At 44.1% G+C, this 18,994-nt stretch overlaps 1 protein-coding gene across 1 annotated transcript in view; it reads left to right on the plus strand.

Annotated features, from left to right (window-relative positions):
• Positions 1 to 18,994, plus strand: part of BCAS3 (BCAS3 microtubule associated cell migration factor) — a 504,849-nt gene that overhangs the window by 126,517 nt on the left and 359,338 nt on the right. The window contains exon 4 of the mRNA XM_039320837.1: positions 16,066 to 16,190. Within this exon, the coding sequence (XP_039176771.1) occupies positions 16,066 to 16,190 (125 nt within the window). The remainder of the gene's footprint in view (positions 1 to 16,065; positions 16,191 to 18,994) is intronic.

The following is an 18,994-nucleotide window of genomic DNA, read 5'->3' on the forward strand; positions in this document are numbered from 1 at the left end:
GAATTGGGTATGTCCAGTTTAATGAAGAGAAGGACGAGGGGGGACAGGATAGCAGTGTTCCAGTATCTCAGGGGCTGCCCCAAAGAAGAGGGAGTCAAGCTATTCTCCAAAGTGCCGGAAGGCAGGACAAGAAGCAATGGATGGAAACTAATCAAGGAGAGAAGCAACCTAGAACTAAGGAGAAACTTCCTGACAGTGAGGACAATTAACCAGTGGAACAACCTGCCTCCAGAAGTGGTGAATGCTCCAACACTGGAAATTTTTAAGAAGAGACTGGACAACCATTTGTCTGAAATGGTATAGGGTTTCCTGCCTGAGCAGGGGGTTGGACTAGATAACCTCCAAGGTCCCTTCCAACTTTATTATTATTAAGTCATGGCCCAGAGATTGGGGACCCCTGCTTTAAACGACAGGTTGGCTCACAAAGCTATGCAACTTTAATGGGCAGGGGTCTCCAATCCACGGGCCATAGCCCACTATGGGCTGCCCTAACCCGGGCTGCCCGAGCGGTTGGCTGGTGCACATGTGTGCATGCACAGCTCAACTTGCTCATGCTGTGGGCTGGCGTGCACACAGCTCTCTTGCGCAGGCCAGTTCCCCTTTTCCACTCCTGCTGGGTTTGGGGACCACTGACCTATTGTATAAACAGGTAGTCCTTGCCTTATAACCAAAATTGAGCCCAAAATTTCCGTTGCAAAACGAAATAGTCATTAAGCGAGTTTTGCCCCATTTTGCGACATTTTTTGCCACAGTTGCAAAGTGTACCACTGGAGTTGTTAAGTTAGTAGAAGGGCTGTTCAGCGAATCCAGCTTCCCCATTGACTTTTGTTATCAGAAGGTCACAAAAGAGGATCACGTGACCCCAGGACACTGCAAGCGTCATAAATATGAGTCAGTTGCCAAGGGTCTAAATTTGGAACTGTGAATATTGGGGATGCTGCAACAGTCACAAATGTGAAAAACAGAAGTCAGTTTTTTCAGTGTGATTGTAACTTTGAACGATTACTAAACAAACAATTGTAGGTTGAGGACTGTCCTGTCCCTATTGCCTTTCTCCGCACTGCATCTCAGGTTCTCCTACAGGGAATAAATAAATATATACTTATAATATACGTAGATAAATTCAGAGTTAAAATAGCACAAAACGACTTGTGAGACGAAAAGGATTTAACCTGAGCTGTTTCTCCAACCCAGTGACTTCTATATTTGAAGGTTTTTTTAAAAAAAATTTCAATGATGTGTCACTTCAGTGACATTTTGAGCAAGTGCGGTTCAGACTTTGCGCTGCTCCCTTTGAAAGTAAGCGGTATCAGGAAGATGAAAGAGGAAATTGCATTATGCATTTTGGTATTGAGGAACAGGTATTATTTTCACTAGCACCTCTGTGTTTCTTGTGATTTTTTTTCCTAGCTTCTGGTTTTTTTGGGGGGGGGGAGGAAGGTCAAAGGTAACTCGCCACAGCCAACTTGGTCCTCAAATTACGACCATTCATTTAGTGATGGTTCAAAGTGACAACAGCGCTGGAAAAAAGTGACTTAGGATCGTTTTTCACGCTTACCACCATTGCAGCATCCCCATGGTCACGGGATCAAAATTTGGACACTTGGCAACCGGCTCGTATTTATGACGGTTGCAGCGTCTGCGTGTGTGTGTGTATGTGTGTGTGTGTGTTAATAGAGAGACGTGATCCCCTTTTGCAACCTCCTGGCGAGCAAAGTCAATAGGGGGGGGAAGCCAGATTCACTTCAACAACCATGTTATCAACTCAACAACTGCAGTAATTCGCCTCCCCACCGTTGCAAGAAAGGTCGTAAACCGGGACAAAGCTCGCTTCCTCAATGTCCCACTTAGCAACTAGAAATGTGGTGGTCGTTAAGTTGAAAGACACCCCCCCTATGAAAAAACGGTGGCACAGAACCGTGAAAGAAAGGATGCCGAGGGAAACATAAAGGACAAACCTTTAGAATATTTTTTTTTTAATTGTTTTAAATAATTTAAAAAAGAATTGCTGAAGTGTCTCGTGATGAGTTGTCCCATTCTGTTTGGGGGGATTGGGGGGGGATGGGGAAAGGGGATTGCTTTTTTAAAAATTCTTTTCTTTTAGGAAACTAATATTGTTAAAGTCAGTATATTTTAAGGCCAGGCGTCGGATGCGTTTGCTTGTTGATAATGACTTCTCCCCTCTAATTCTCTGTGCATTTCCCCCCCCCCACCCGCTTTCCGTGAAGGCCTTACCTTTTTGGAGCAGGGTGCTTTTCCATCAAAGCTCCGTGGTGAGTGGATTCCCAGCATGCCTCCTTGTTAATTGGCTGGATGTGATCCTTCGTGGCTGCCTTCCTCGGCCTCCATTCCTGTCTCTCTCTCCTTCTCTTCCGCTGGCGGATCACGCCTTACACAGCCATAACACAGGTGGTCCTCGACGTACAGCCTTCCGTTTAGCGTACCATTTGAAGGTACAACGGCAACTGGGGGGGAAAAAAAGTGGCTTATGACCATTGCAGCATCTCCGTGATCATGGGAACAAAATTTGGGCACTTAGCAACTGGCTTGTATCTATGACGGTTGCACTGTCTCAGGGTCATTTGTAATCTTCCCTGCCGGCTTCCGATAAGCAATGTCAATAGGGGGAAGCTGAATTCACTCAGTGACCGTGTGATGCAGTTAACAAAACAGGGCATGACTCAGTTAAGAACTGCCTTACTTAACAACAGAAATTTTTAGTCTCGGTTGTGGCCGTACGTCGTGGACTATCTCTATCTGAGTTTGTGGGCAGAATTAAGCGTGTTAATCAAGGCAGGTTGCTTAACCCTGTCCATAGTTTTCCACCACTTTTATTTTATGGATGTATTGATTTATTAAACTTACACGCCGCCCATCTTCCCTAAAAGCGACTTTGGGCATGTACAATCATTAAGTAATTTAAGTAAGTGGAAGGGTTTTAGTGGGCTTGTCTGCTATGCTGGTTCCATGTGGTTGTTCCTTCAAACCATCCTAAGCAGACCAAAAGACCCAGCAACCACAGAAGAAGAAAAAAAGAAGGCATCTACGACATACAACGTAAGGACTGCAGCAATCACTATGTAGGACAAACAGGCAGAAGACTGACACAACACATCCATGAATACCAGCTACTACCGTGTTTCCCCAAAAGTTAGACCCAGCCCAATAGTAAGCTCTAGCTTAATTTGGGGGGGGGGGGGGCTAATATAAGCCCTACTCCAAAACTAAGCCTTAGTTTGGGGATGAGGCGCTCCCCTAAAAATCAAGCAAGGTCGGGCATAGGAAGGGTGAAGCTGCCCATGCACCCTGCACCCTCTTACCTTACCGGTAGGACCACCACAGCCAAGTCTCCCACACCCCAACACCTGTTGCGCTGCTACTTCTTCTGCGGCCACTTGCTGCCACTTGCGGCTGGACGGCCTGTGGCTCATTGCACCATTGCCGCTACTGATGGCAGGAGGCCACACAGTGCTCCAGGCCAGTGGTTCTCAACCTTTTTAATGCTGCGACCCCCAACCGGTCGTAAGTCGAGGACTACTCAACCGGTCGTAAGTCGAGGACTACTCAACTGGTGCAGCACCGTTTGCAGAATGGGACTTTTGGTGGGCTCAGCAGGGCAGAGACAGCCTGGACAATTCCTATTGGCTTTTGAAAGCCAATAGAATTAGACTCTATTCAAGAGAGTGTATTCTATTGGCTTTCAAAAGCCAATAGAATAAAAGGGAGTAGAAAATCTATGGAAGATTTAGCACAGGAAAATATTATATATTCATGGTTTCACTATAGACAAATAATGGATAGGTGGAAGATAGATCGGAATGTGGGTTTGCTTAGAGAAGATGAGAATTTGTTTAAACAAATAAAAGATCAAAGGCAAACTCACATTAAGAGAATTTATGGGGTCTTAGTAGAATTGAACTCAGAAACAGAGTTAGTCAAAGAATGTATGATTAAATGGGCACAAAACTTTGGTGAACCGGTACTATTAGATACCTGGGAAATTATTTGGGTGAGGAACGTTAAATTTACGCAAGCCCAAAATTTAAGGGAGAACTTTTATAAAATGTTTTATAGATGGCATCTTGATCCACAAAAAATGTCTCGTATGTATCCTGATCTACAGCCTAAATGTTGGAGATGTGGAAATTTGGATGCTACATACTATCATATCTGGTGGACGTGTAAAAATATAAAAGCTTTTTGGATTAAGATATGGTGGAATATTCAAAGAATTTTTAGAAGGAGGGTAAAATTTACCCCACAATTGTTTTTATTAGGTATTGTTACAGATTGTGATACTAAAGATACCACATTGATGTTAAATTTAATCACAGCTGCAAGGTTGTTAGTAGCACAATGTTGGAAGAAGGAATCTCTGCCTACCTTGCAAGAGTGGCTTTTTAAAGTTTCTTATCTGGCGGAAATGGCAAAGATTTCGGCTTTCCTGAAGGATCAATCTCAAGAGAAGTATGTTGTGGTATGGAGGAAATGGATAGATTTTATACAACACAAGATGGATATTAAAAAATATTATTTAGCTTTTTAATAATTTATATTGAAAAGCCAATTTTCTTGAAAAGCCAAACTTTTTTTCCCTTTTTTTTCTTTTTATTATTATTATTTTCTTCTTTCCTCTTTTCTATTTCTCTTTTTTATATATATATTACCTTTAATTATTTTATAACTTGTTTAAGTAATGTATTTAGATTTGTTTATAGTTTTATAACTTATATTGAAAAGTTAATTTTCTTTTCATATTTTTTATGTATTTCTTTTTTTTTTCTTCTTCTTTTCTGGTATTTATGTCTTTCTTTTTTTACATATATATTGTTGTTAATTATTTAGTAATTTGTTTAAGTAATGTATCTAGATTTATTAATATTTTATACTTTTCTTAAGATTTTTTGAAGAAATTCTAATTAAGCCTATATCCAGCTCTAGGATAGTTGGGGGAGGGAAGGGGAGGGTTGGGGAGGGATGGGGAAAATTGTTTTGTTTTTGTATTGTAAAATCTTATAAATTTTCAATAAAAAAAAAGGGAGTAGCACAGCTAAGGAAAAGGGGGGAAAAATGGCGGACTGCGTTGTTTGGCGACCCCCGTGAAATGGTCGTTCGACCCCAAATGGGTTCCCGACCCACAGGTTGAGAATCATTGCTCCAGGCCATTTCCGCTGCTCGCGCAGCACTTTGGGCCACTTCTGTTGCTTGCGGCAGGAATCCACATGGCACTTTGGACCGTTTCTGCTGTGGAAACGGCCCAAAGAGCCACGCAATGTCCTGCTGTGAGCAGCAGAAATAGCGCAAAGCACCATGTGGCGTCCTGCCATGAGTAGCGTCAACGGCGCAACAGATAATCCTCGACTTATAATCATTCACTTAATGACTGATCAAAGTTACAGTGGCACTGAAAAAGGACGTGTGACCAGTTCTCACACACGTCACCACTTCAGCATTTCCACAGTCGCGGCGCTTGGCAACCAGTATATACAGTAATTAGAGACTAGAATAGAGCTGGAAGGGACCTTGGAGGTCTTCTAGTCCAGCCCCCTACTCAAGCAGGAGAATTTACTGATAGTTACAGCATCACAGAGTCCTGGGATTATCACTTGCGACTTTCCTGTGGAACTTCTGACAAGCAAAGTCAGTGGAGGAAGCCCAGTTCACTTAACAACAATATTACTAACTTGACAATCGTAGGCATTTGCTTAACCACTGCAGCAGCAGCAGCAGCAGCAAAAAAAAAAAAAGGTCGTAAAATGCGGCATGACTTACTTAACAACTGCCTTGCTTAGCAAAGCGAAAGTTTGGTCTCTGTTGCGGTCATAAGTTGAGGACTGTCTGTGATTGAATTCTCAGTGTGTGGAGAATTCTCCGTGCCTGACATGAACAGGTTTTTCTAACTTTTCAAAATGGCGGTTCGAGAGCCTCACAAATATGGCTGTGTTCTCTCTCTGCCTTTACGGATTCTGGCTGGGCCTTTTCTCTGAGGTAAAAAAAAAAAGGCATTTTGCAGTAAGCCACATCGGATATCCGGATATCCAGTCCTTGAGCAAATGAAAGACAAAAATAAGTAAGGGTCCTCAGCTTACAACCGTTCGTTTAGTAACAGTTCGAAGTTACAATCGCACTGAAAAAAAGTAACTGATGTCTGTTTTTCGCACTTACTATTGTTGTAGCATCCCCTATAGTCACGTGATCAACATTCGGACGTTTGGCAACTGGCATGTACTTATGACTGTTGCAATGTCCCGGGGGTTCATGTGATCCCCTTTTGTGACCTTCTGACAAGCAGAGTCAATGAGGAAGCCAGATTCAATCAATCAATCAATCAACCAACCAACCAATCAATCAATATAGAGCTGGAAGGGACCTTGGAGGTCTTCTAGTCCAGCCCCCTGCTCAAGCAGGAGACCCTATGCCATTTCAGACAAGTGACTGGACACTTAAAACTGTGTTGCTAACTTAAAGTGATTTACTTAACCAATGTCATAAAATGGGGCAAAATTCACTTAACAACTGTCTCACTTAGCAACAGAAATATTAGGCTCAGTTGTGGTCTTAAGTTGAGGACTATCTGTAGTTCTTCTGCTTTTTCTTTTTTTGTGGGGTGGGGGGAGAAGATGTCAGGCCGTCCCTGCCTTCTGTCACTTTGAGTAATGAATGCGAGGATCTTGGGATGATTGACACTCAGTTGTGTTGACTTTCATGTCATATTATTAACATGGTTTCATCAGCTTTTTGTAGTTGTTTGCCTGTTCACATTAACAGATGCTGCCTGCGAGTTGCTCACCACAGAATTAAGCATCTCTTGAGCTTTGATCTCTGGTTCAAAGAGTCTTTGCAGGGTTTTGAGGAATCTCTGAAAAGCTGACACCCGTCCACACACAGCCTGCCTGTTGTGCATTTTAGGGGGTTGTCCTCCAGATGGAGAAGGTGCAGGATAAAGAAGGAAAGCATGTTTATTGTGTGGGGGGGGTGCATATTAAAAAAAAAATCTTAGGAAGAATCCTCTCTTTGAGAAAAAAGAATATATATAGTCTTGGAAAAATTATTTGCAAAATAAAAAATAAAAAATCAGATTGACTCCAAAATATGTCCAGCTACTTCACCCTGGAATGGTTTGTGTTCTTCCCCAAATCATCCCTCTTTAGATTACAGTGTTTCTCAACCTTGACAATTTTAAGGCATGTGGACTTCAATTCCCAGAATTCCACAGCCAGCATTGCTGGCTGTGGAATTCTGGGAGTTGAAGTCCACATGCCTTAAAATTGTCAAGGTTGAGAAACACTGCTTTAGAAGGTGTTTCCAACATTCTTGATGTTTTATTTTTTTAATTCATTTGTTTCTATCCCACCTTTATTATTTTTGCAAATAACTCAAGGCAGTGACCTATCCAACACACCTTCCTCCTCCAATTTTCCCCACAACAATAACCTGAGAGGTAGGTTCGGTTGAGAGACACTGAATGGCCCCAGGTCTCCAAGCTGGCTTTCATGGCTAAGGCAGGAGTAGAACTCACAATCTCCTGCTTGCTAGCCTGGTGTCTTGACTCCAAGGCAAACCTGGCTTTCTATTGTTTGTTCATTGTTCTTGTATTGGGTTTTTATCCCTGTAAGCCACTTGGAGTCACTGAGAGTGAGTTAAGCAGCCATATAAAGAGTGGAGTGGAGTAGAGTAGAATAGAGTAGAGTAGAGTAGAGTAGAGAGTAGGACAGAACAGAACAGAATAGAAACAGAAAGAATAGAATAGAAACAGGAATAGAATAGAATAGAATAGAATAGAATAGAATAGAATAGAATAGAATAGAATAGAATAGAATAGGAGTACAACAGAATAGGAGTACAACAGAATAGGAGTACAACAGAATAGAATAGGAGTAGAACGGAGTAGAACAGAATAGAATAGAGCAGAAAAGAATAGGAGTAGAACAGAACAGAACATAATAGAATAGAGCTAAATAGAATATAATAGAATAGGAATAAGAATAGAATAGAATAGAATAGAATCTTTATTGAAAATAGAATCTTTATTGAGAACAGAATAGAATAGAATAGAATAGAATAGAATAGGAGTAGAACAGAATCGAATAGAGTAGAGAAGAATAGAACAGAATAGGAGTAGAACAAACAGAACAGAACATAATAGAATAGAGCAGAACAGAATATAATATAATAGGAATAGGAATAGGAATAGAATAGAATAGAATAGAATAGAATAGAATAGAATAGAATAGAATAGAATAGAACAGAATTACAGAACAGAACAGAATAGAACAGATCAAAGGAAAAGGATAGGATGTGGGTTGCCTGTCAAATAGGCACCAGCAGGACTTTGGGGTAAACCAGCAGAGAGAATTCTTATTGCGCCCATCAGAGTAATCATAGCCTCCTGACAAATAGAGATGATGTTCGCCTGAGTCAAGATTAAAAGCTCCAGATTAAAGCGAAGACTACATGGAATGTAATAGACTTTAAATCCTTGTATATGCACTTGTAAGAGTATCTTGTGGTCCGTTTGAAGCTGTGGTTATAGCGCATTTGAGGAAACGAACCCCCGTTTGCTTACACAGCAATTGGGTTTCCTTTTTCCTTTTTTTCTTTTCTTTTTTTTTAAAAAGAACTATTTTTCTTTTAAAGTCGAGTCACCATGCTGTTTTCATTAGAGTCTTAATGAGACGTAAACTAATGTCAGCAAAATTGGGCATAGATTTGTCAACTCGGCTTGTGTTGAGCAAAGCCAACAACAACATGAAAAACCTTGTAATGATTTTGAGTCATTTATTTTAACTATCTCACACACAACCCTGCATAAGAGAGGATTTGGAATGTGGGGTGCTTTGGGCAAAGCTAATGAATGATTTGCCACATGCACACTTGGAAGTGGCCCTGTATGTTCTGATTAAAAAAATAACTGCCTCGCCCTTTGGAATAAAAGAATCACAGAGTTGGAAGGGGCCTTGCAGGTCATCTAGTCCAACCCCCTGCTCAGGCAGGAAGCCCTATACCATTTCAAACAAATAGCTGTCCAGTCTCTTCTTAAAAACTTCCAGTGTTGGAACATTCACAACTTCTGGAGGCAGGTTGTTCCACTGGTTAATTGTTCTAACTGTCAGGAAGTTTCTCCTTAGTTCTAGGTTGCTTCTCTCCTTGATGAGTTTCCATCCGTTCCTTCTTGTCCTGCCCTCAGGTGCTTTGGAGAAGAGCTTGACTCCCTCTTCTTTGGGGCAGCCCCTGAGATACTGGAACACTGCGATCACATCACCCCTTGTCCTTCTGTTCATTAAACTAGACATCCCCGATTCCAGCAACCATTCTTCATACATTTTAGCCTCCAGTCCCCTGATCATCTTTGTTGCTCTTCTCTTTACTCTTTGTAGAGTCTCAACATCTTCTTTACATCGTGGTGACCAAAAGTAGAAGGATAGTGTTAAGTGAAAATATGTTAATGAATTCCTCAAGATAACATGCAACTTGAGAAGCACAACATGGTGGCAAAGAAGCCAGTGGGCATTAATATTAAACATTATGCCCTGCTGAACCTTTCCAATACAGGTGGTCCTCAACTTACAACAGTTCATTTAGTGACCGTTCAAACTTACAACGGCACTGAAGAAGTGTGTTGTGACCATTTTCCCACACATATGACCGTTGCAGCAGAAGCTTTGGGAGGGGATAGCTTAGGACCAATACACCTGACAGGGAAAGCACCTAAAGCAGACTTAATACAGGTAATCCTCACTTACAACAGTTCATTTAGTGACCGTTCAAAGTTACAACAACACAGAAAAAAAGTGACCTAAGACCTTTTTTCAGCTTAACAACCGTAGCAGCATCCCCGTGGTCACGTGATCAAAATTCAGAGGCTTGGCAACTGGCATGTACTTATGACGGTTGCAGTGTCCCGTGGGTCATGTGATCCCCTTTTGCGACCTTCCGACAAGCAGAGTCAATGGGGAAGCCAGATTCACTTAACAACCGTGTGACTAACTTAACAACTGCAGAGATTCATTTAACAACTGTGGCAAGAAATGCCCTAAAATGGGGCAAAAATCACTTAACAAATGTCTTGCTTAGCAACAGGAACCTGGGGCTCAATTTCGGTCATAATTTGAGGACTACCTGCCTGCATTTAATAATGCAAGTCCAGGGAGCATCCATCTACCCTGTCCATATTTTAAGCCAAAAGATAACCTCTCCTCTATCTCTTTTTTCCCTCCTTCTCCCTTCACCGCAAGAATAATCGTGTTTAACAAGACTGCCCTTCTCTTGTCTACAAAACATCATTCTTAAGCTGCAAATGTTTTGGCACCGGAAGCTGGAGCTTCCAGCCTGAATTCAGAGAAGACGTTTATTTTAATGACCGTGGTGTAAATAGAGCATCCTTTATTCCGTTTCCTTGAAAACTGTTTATACTTGCTTTTGCAAAAAAATCGTAACTCCGTGGGCCACGGAGGGCTTGGGAAGAGCACTGGGAGAAAACTGACCTTGCAGATTAATGGTCAGCTCCCAGGGAACAGTGGCAGATCCCAAGGATCTTGCTGTCCTCGCCTACCGGAAGTCCGTGCACAATCTCCACGTTGTCCGGCTACTTTGCATCTTTGGCTTCGAACTTTGCTCACACAATCCTGGGCTTGGAGGGGTGTGTGTGTTTGTGGGGGGGGGAATGACATCAACCGATCCCTTTTGCTCCCTTTCATCCTGTGGAGAGGAAAGGCTTCCAAAAACCCTAGAATTAAGGAGAAATTTCCTGACAGTGAGAACGATTAATCCGTGGAACGACTCGCCTTTGGAAGTTGTGGGTGCTCCATCCCTAGAGGTTTTTAAGACTGGACAGCCATTTGTCTGAAATGCTATAGGGCAGTGATGGAGAACCTTTTAGGTGCCCAAATTGCAACCTAAAACCCACTTATGTATCATGGGGTGCCGTGTGGGCGTGGCTACGGTGGTAACGGCAGACTGGGTGGGACTAAAAAGTTCAATCAATCAATTCCAACTTTGCAAGATCTTCCCCCCCCCTCCCGCAAGAAGTTGAAATTGATTGATTGATTGATTGAACCTTCTTTTTTTGTTGCATACGGTGGCAGAGGCCTAAAGCGAAAAGATTTTTATAAAACCCAGCTGAAGGCCTAGGACTGGGGCGACAACGCATGTGCCCACAGAGAGGGCTCTGCGTGCCACCTGTGGCACGCGTGCCATAGGTTCGCCACCACGGCTATAGGGTTTCCTGCCTGAGCAGGGGGTTGGATTAGAAGACCTCCAGGGTCCCTTATAACTCTGTTTCTTTGTATTCTATATGTCAGTAGTGGCGAACCTATGGCACGCGTGCCAGAGGCGGCACTCAGAGCACTCTCTGTGGGCACGCACGCCATGCCCCAGAAATGGCAATCGTCCCTCTTCAACCAGCCACCCACTAACTTGCCGAGGTCCCATGTGGCCGGATGCATCCCGGCACAGCTGGTTTCTCTCCCGCCTGTCCCATCCCTCCTGGCCTCGCATATTCTCCTTTTCCACGGCACGACCCACTGCATCGCCTCCTCAGCTGTCAGCCGTCTGTCCAGCTCGGAGGTGGCTTCTCTGAACTGCTGGTGGTGGGCTGCAGAGCCCCAGAGTGCACCGGTTGAGTGGCTGGCAGGCTGTGGCTGCTGATAGACACTATCAGTCCCCATGCACTTACTGGCTTCTGTGTGCAGGCCGCTGCCTCGCCTTGCCTCGCAGCAATGGCACCCCTGCCCTGCCTCTCCTTGCCTCATCCCGCAGGATGGGTCCATTTTGGCCACACCCTCCCAGTCTGCCATGACCACCACAGCCACGCCCACCTAGTGGGCCACGCCCACTGGCACCCGGCGATAAATAAGTGGGTTTTGGGTTGCAGTTTGGGCACTCAATCTCTAAAAGGTTCGCCATCACTGCTATGTGCTGCCATTTAATAACGTTTGTGAAGTTGGGAAAAGGCTATCAGAATACTCATTTTTTGCTTCCACAAACTCACATGTTTCTCCTTTGCAAAACATGCGATTCTGCTTTAGGCTAGCACCTGTACAGTAATATCTCATTTCTAAATTCTAACTCATCGTTCATTCTTCCTTTAACCTCCCAACATTTGAGCCACCGTGTTCAGGTAGTCCCTTACGACTTATGACCATAATTGAAAGCTCAAATTTTCTGTTGCTAAGTGAGACAGTGGTTAAGTAAATTTTGCCCCATTTTATGACCTTTCTTGTCACAGTTGTTAAGTGAATCACTTCAGCTCCAGAAGCGGTGAATGCTCCAACACTGGAAGTTTTTAAGAAGAGACTGGACACCCCATTTGTCTGAAATGCTATAAGGTTTCCAGCCTGAGCAGGGGTTGGACTAGATGGCCTCCAAGGCCCCTTCCCACTTGGTTGTTTTTATTGTTATCCTCTTATAGAGTCTGCTTTAGGCTCCTTCTGTCTGGTCTATTGAGTCCTAACCCTTCTGTCCGTTGGGGGATGGAAAAGCAATTAAAAGTTGAATTCGCATCTCACGACCGCAGCTGGGCCCAACATTTGTGTTACTGAGATATTTGTTCAGTGAGTTTTGCCCCATTTTACGACCTTTCTTGCCACAATTGTTAATTTGGTAATTTGATTGTTAAGTGAACCTGGCTTCCCCATTGCCTTTGCTTCTCAGAAGTTCACAAAAGAGGAAATCACGTGACCCCAGGACTCAGCAACCGTCATAAATATGAGTCAGTCGCCAGATGTCTGAATTTTGATCATGTGACCAAAGGGGATGCCGCAACGGTCATAAGTGTGAAAAACAGTCAAAAGTCCCTTTTTTTCGGTGCCGTTGTAACTTTGAATGGTCGCTAAACGAATGATTGAAAGGATGAATCGAGGACTAACTGTATTTAAAATTTACTAGTAAAGGTGAGAGGGTCCTTTCATAGAATGACTTGGATTCTACATGTGGAACTTATTTTCATCCATTTGTTGAAAATTTTAAATACAGGTAGTCCTCGACTTATAACCATATATAATGCCTGTAAGCCATGATGGTCATAAAGTGAGTCATCACAGGACTGATCCAATTTGCAACTTTTGTTTGTTTGTTTACGGCAATTGTTGTTCATGATGGGATGTTTTGCCAAAAGCCAGAAATAAATGCCATTTTTGGCAAAACATTGTAAAAAAAAGCACCACGTGACTTCAGGCTGTGAAGGGAAGCCATTGCCAAGGGCCCAAAACGCAGTCATGTGACTGCCGGGGGGTGGGTGGCACGGCTGTCAGAACTTCGAATGTCATAGGTACCTTTGGGGGAGGCCTGTCGTAAGTTGGAAGGGTTGCTAAGCAACCGGCCGTAAGTCAAGGACTACCTGTATTCCATTCATGATTTTCCTTGCTTTGGTTTAGACCAGGTGTAGGCGACCTCGGCTCTTTTATGACTCGTGGACTTCAACTCCCAGAATTCCTGAGCCAGCATGGCTCAGCATGGAAACCTCTCCCTTTCTCCTCAGCATGGCTGGCTCAGGAATTCTGGGAGTTGAAGTCCACGAGTCATAAAAGAGCCCAGGTTGCCTACTACTGAGCTAGGCCGGGGGAGGGAACCTTGGCTCTTTTATGACTTGTAGACTTCAACTCCCAGAATTCCTGAGCCAATATAGCTCCGCATGGAAATTTCACCATTTCTCCTCAGCCTGGCTGGCTCAGGGATTCTGGGAGTTGAAGTCCACGAGTCATAAAAGAGCCAAGGTTGCCTACTACTATCTAGGCCAGGGGGAGGGAACCTTGGCTCTTTTATGACTCGTGGACTTCAACTCCCAGAATTCCTGAGCCAGGATGGCTCAGCATGGAAACCTCTCCCTTTCTCCTCAGCATGGCTGGCTCAGGAATTCTGGGAGTTGAAGTCCACGAGTCATAAAAGGGCCAAGGTTGCCTACCCCTGGTTTAGACTGTTTTCTCCTGCGCCTGCTGCACAATTCTGAGCTTTTCCACTTCCGCAATGTTAACAGGAAGCAAATATCGTTCACATGTCCCAGTCCTTGGGAGATAAGCCTCACAAGCGGAATCCTGCCGGATCACGTTCCTAGGCTAGCATCCCTTTTCTCACAAATGTTGTCACCATTTTGTCTTCAAACGTGTTCCTCAGAAATCGAGTTCACATATCTTGAAGCAGACTGACTAGGGGATTTTATAGGTTGAGGTCAATGCATCTCAAAAGTGCTGGAATTGAAAAACAATAGGCTAGGCTAGGCTAGGAAGAAAAAAGAGAAGAGAAAAGAAAAAAGAAAAGAGGATAAAGGGAAGGAAAGGAAAGAAAGAGGAGAGGGAAGGAAAAGAAAGGAAAGGGCCTTAAATAGGTAAACATCTCTACACTGTCCTAAGCACATTTTTGCCTTGGGAAATTTTGGCCTCACTTGTCGTTGTAAGTCAAGGCAGGGAGGGTGGGGGAGAGAGAGAGAGAGAGAAAGAAGAGAGAGAGAGAGAGAGAGAGAGAGAGAGAGAGAGAGAGAGAGAGAGAGAGAGAGAGAGAGAGAGAAATAAATGGATGGATGATGATGAATATGGATGGATGGATAGATAGATAGATAGATAGATAGATAGATAGATAGATAGATAGATAGATAGATAGATAGATAGATAGATAGATAGATAATCGCCACAACTACTTAATAGGAACTCTACATTAAGATATGCATGTAAGTTTCACTCTCTAAAGCATGCATGTTTTCCTCCTCCCATTTGTCGTACATATTTCTGCATGCTTTCTAATGCGTCTTGTACTCCTCCCGCTATACAAAAAGCTGATAATTTGCTTTGCATTTGAATCAACAATGTCGGTAATGACAGGGAAAAAAAAACATGCCTGCAAATAATAATAACATGATTAAAGTTTGGGAATGGAATGCTTGGAAATAAACTGCTCCTCTGAATTTGGTACAAACTGACCTCAAACAGTTTTGAAATGTATGTTTACTTCAATTCATATGGAGCTACCAATGTTATCCAAACATCGTTCTTTTCGCTTGCCGTCACTGCAGAACCCCAAAGTTCTCCGTGGGCACAAAGAGCAGCTTGAGTAGGTTTCATCCCTAGGCAGGCCGTGGTGTGTCTTGGGGTCTGGATGCATACGGGAAGTCCTCGACTTACAACAGTGGTGGGACTCAGCCAGTTCGCACCAATTCGGCAAAAGCAGTAGCTAATTTTTTGTTCCCCAGGCCCAGAATGGACCTCTGGAAGCGGCAGCCACACAGAGAACCGGTTGTTCACATATTTGAATCCCACCACTGACTAAAGACCATGAGAAAAGCGACTTACGACTAGTCCTCACAACTGCGATAGCACCTCTGTGGGTCACGTGATCAAAAATTCAAGAAACCAGCATGTACTTACAACAGGTTGAAGCCTCACGGCATCGCCCTTTGCAATCTTCCCAGACGTCTTCCGACAAGCCAGTTCAAAAGGAGGGGGGAAACCAAACTCACTTAACGACAGTGCAATTCACTTAATGACTGCAGTGATTCGCTTCACAACCCCGTCCCAAAAAAAAAGAAAGAAAAGAAATGACGTAAAATCAGGTGTAACTCACTTCACCACCCCCACCTCACTTAGTAAGGGAAATTCTGGACCCAGTTTGTGGTTGTAATGCGAGGACTATCTTTGTACGTTTATTCCTGACTGCCCCAAACTGGTTTTCAGAGGTACAGTCTTGAGAGAGGGTGATGAATCTTGCTTATTCTTTCTTTTGCAATCTGCTGCCAATCACTGAACAATCTATCCAGGTATTCTTCTGCTCACCCTTAGCCTGGAGGCCGCTAGTAGCCCCTTTTTGCCAGTCCTGGCTGAAGTCGCTGAACAAGTAATTTGTTAATATCCCCAGCTATTTCTGCCTTATGGAAGGGACATGTTGAATTTGCATTTCTAAAACGCTGAGCTGCCACAGTTCTGTCTTCCAGCTTTATCGATTCTCCGTAGTTCTGAGAAAATAAGTTCCCGAGCTTATATTGCACCTCCAGCAAATCTCCCATTTGGTGGATTACTTCATCATAATTATACTTTGATCTTTCTCTCTCTCTCTCTCTCTTTCTCTCTCCCCTTTTCAAAGCAAAAGCAAACCAGCTCCACAAATTTCACCCAGCAAATCTGTTGGAGGAGAATTCTGCGTTGCTGCGGCCTTCGGCTCATCCCGGTCGTGGTTTGCAAGCAATCCTGGTCTTAAAAGAGAAAAAGGTTTGTGCAGAGACCAAACAACTGACAAACAGATGGGTGCCATCATAAAGCTGCCCGAGGTTGCTTCAAGCCGTTTGTCTATCTTCTAGCCCAGTGTTTCCCAAACTTGACAATTTTAAGGCATGAGGACTTCAACTCCCAACGCTGGCTGTGGAATTCTGGGAGTTGAAGTCCACATGCCTTAAAATTGTCAAGTTTGGGAAACACTGGGCTAGCCCATCCTTTGCTGTGGCTTTCCAGACTTTCTCTCCCGGCCTGGAAATTTTATTACAGTGGTACCTCAGGACTCGTCATTAATTGGTTCCAGGAGACACGATGAGTACAAAAAACGATTAGTACCACACAGTTTTTTCCCATAAGAAATAATGTAATGAGTCACAAGGCAGCCAGCACTGATATGTTCTAGCTTGTGCATTGAGAACTATTCAAACGATGAGTGCCGGGACAGACTTTTCACGTCCAAATGTGTTGAGTGAGTATCAAATTTGATGAGTTTCAAAGCAGTTGAGTACCAAGGCACCGCTGCATTTATTTATTAGATGTATAGGCCTCCCGTCTCATTATCTATTGAGAGCCACTCTGGCTTACAATGCAATCAGATAAGAAACAAAAACACAATTGCTGATAGAAACAGTTAAGATTCCAGGAATGAAATATCCAGCAAAATGAAGTTCACTGGTGAGAAAAGTCAGGTTTTACACCTAGGCAAGAAAAATCAAATGCATACATATAGGGTAGGTGGTGCCTGGCTCAACAGCAGTTAACTAATTAATATACCAAGAGCCGTGGTGGCACATTGGGAGGGAGGGAGGGAAGGAAAGAAAGAAGGAAGGAAGGAAGGAAGGAAGGAAGGAAGGAAGGAAGGAAGGAAGGAAGGAAGGAAGGAAGGAAGGAAGGAAGGAAGGAAGGAAGGAAGGAGCGAGCCCAGGAGCCCTGGTGGCGCAGTGGTTAGAATGCAATATTGCAGGCTAACTCCGCCCACGGCCTGGAGTTCGATCTTGACCGGCTGAAGGTTGATTTTGTCTTCTGTCCTTCCAAGGTCGCTAAAATGAGGACCCAGATTGTTGGGGGCAACGTGCTGACTCTGTAAACCACTCAGAGTGCTGTGAAGCCCTATGAAGTGGTCCATAAGCCTAAGTGCTCTTGCTAGTATTATGAAAGGGATCTTGGCGTCCTAGTGGACAATCACTCAAATAGGAGCCAGCTGCCCCAAAAAGCCAACCCAGTCCTAGACTGCCTCAACAGAAGGATAGCATCAAGATCGTGTGAAGTGTTAATACAGCTTTATGCTGCCACACTTAAAAGACCACACTTGGAATATTGGGCCCAGTTTGGGGCACCACAATACCAGTAGAAAAAAAAAGAACGGGGCTGGTGCTTTCTACTCTCGTGGCGCTAACTACTGCCGGCCTGAAGCCTCTCGATTGGGGCCCCAGGCCAACTGGCAGAGACAGGACAGAAGGAGAGGGTTGGACCTCATCTCTGGGGGGCAGGATGTTCCAAAGGGCAGGGGCCACTGCAGAAAAGGCTCTTCTCCTAGAGCCCGCCAGATGAAATTCCTTGGCTGAAGGGATTCACAGGAAGCCGCTTCCACTGGAACACTTGGGATGGGCCCATCTCACGTGATGGTTCACGTCAGATATCCTGGATCTGTATCCTAAAGGAACGCTGGGGCCCACAGATATTTTGCAGGCACCATGCCACAGAAGGCTTCTTTTGGGGGTCCCTCTAGTTTAGCCCTGACTTGGGACGTTACCCGTGGAAGTAGACGTCGTTCTGGCCACAGAAGAAGAAGTGTTAATTCTTATAACAGGAAGAAGCCAATTTAATTCTGGCTCCAGTTCAAGGTGCTGGTTGGCACCTTCAGAGCCCTGCTTTTCTCGCCAAACGGTGGCAAGAAAAGTCCTAAAATAGGGCGAAACCCGGTTAACAACGGTCTCACCTAGCAACAGGCTTTTTAGGATAACCAATGCCTGGAAGTTCTCTGAAGTGTTTCATTAGTTGGAACCTTGACAGTTGGGCTCCATGGTGGTTGTAAGTCAAGGAAGACCCGCATTGGGATTGTATCTTTAAAAGCCCCTCAGAGTCAAATGTCCAGGGAAGTTCTCCGTCATCCAGGTCATGGTTGTCCCAAAGGTGCTTTTTTAGGAGGTCACTGGACTTTCTTGTTTTTTCCTTGAAGACATTTTGCTTCTCCTTCAAGAAGCTTCTTCAAATCTGACTGCATGGTGGGGGAATGGAAGGATTTATACTTCTTGCAGACAGCCGGTCGTTTGCATTCATTTAGACCAGGGGTAGGCATCCTTGGCTCTTTTATGACTTGTGGACTTCAACTCCCAGAATTCCTGAGCCAATATAGCTCCGCATGGAAATTTCACCATTTCTCCTCAGCATGGCTGGCTCAGGAATTCTGGGAGTTGAAGTCCACGAGTCATAAAAGAGCCAAGGTTGCCTACTCCTGATTTAGACAGTCGTTGAAGCCCTTTGAATGGTGCGGCAGGATGAACGGATTTCCAGAAAACATTGCAGACTCCAGGAACCATTTCCGCTTCAGATTGAGATTCAGACAACACAGACTCATCCCCAACAGCCTGTGTGCCCATCTTCAACAGGGAAGGGACCCAGGGCAGAAAACATCCTGCAGCCAAGAAGGCTTCACACCCATTTGCACTACTCAGGTGACCCTGAGGACACAGATAAGCCTCCAAGTAGCCTCAACGACTCTCTAAAAGAAATGCAAATGACCGGCTGTCTGCAAGGAGTATAAATTCTTCCATTCCCCACCATCCAGTCAGAGCTGAAGA

This window comes from Crotalus tigris, unplaced genomic scaffold, assembly GCF_016545835.1.
Source record: "Crotalus tigris isolate CLP2741 ecotype Arizona unplaced genomic scaffold, ASM1654583v1 scf7180000023712.884563, whole genome shotgun sequence".
In the NCBI taxonomy this organism is placed as follows: Eukaryota; Metazoa; Chordata; class Lepidosauria; order Squamata; family Viperidae; genus Crotalus; species Crotalus tigris.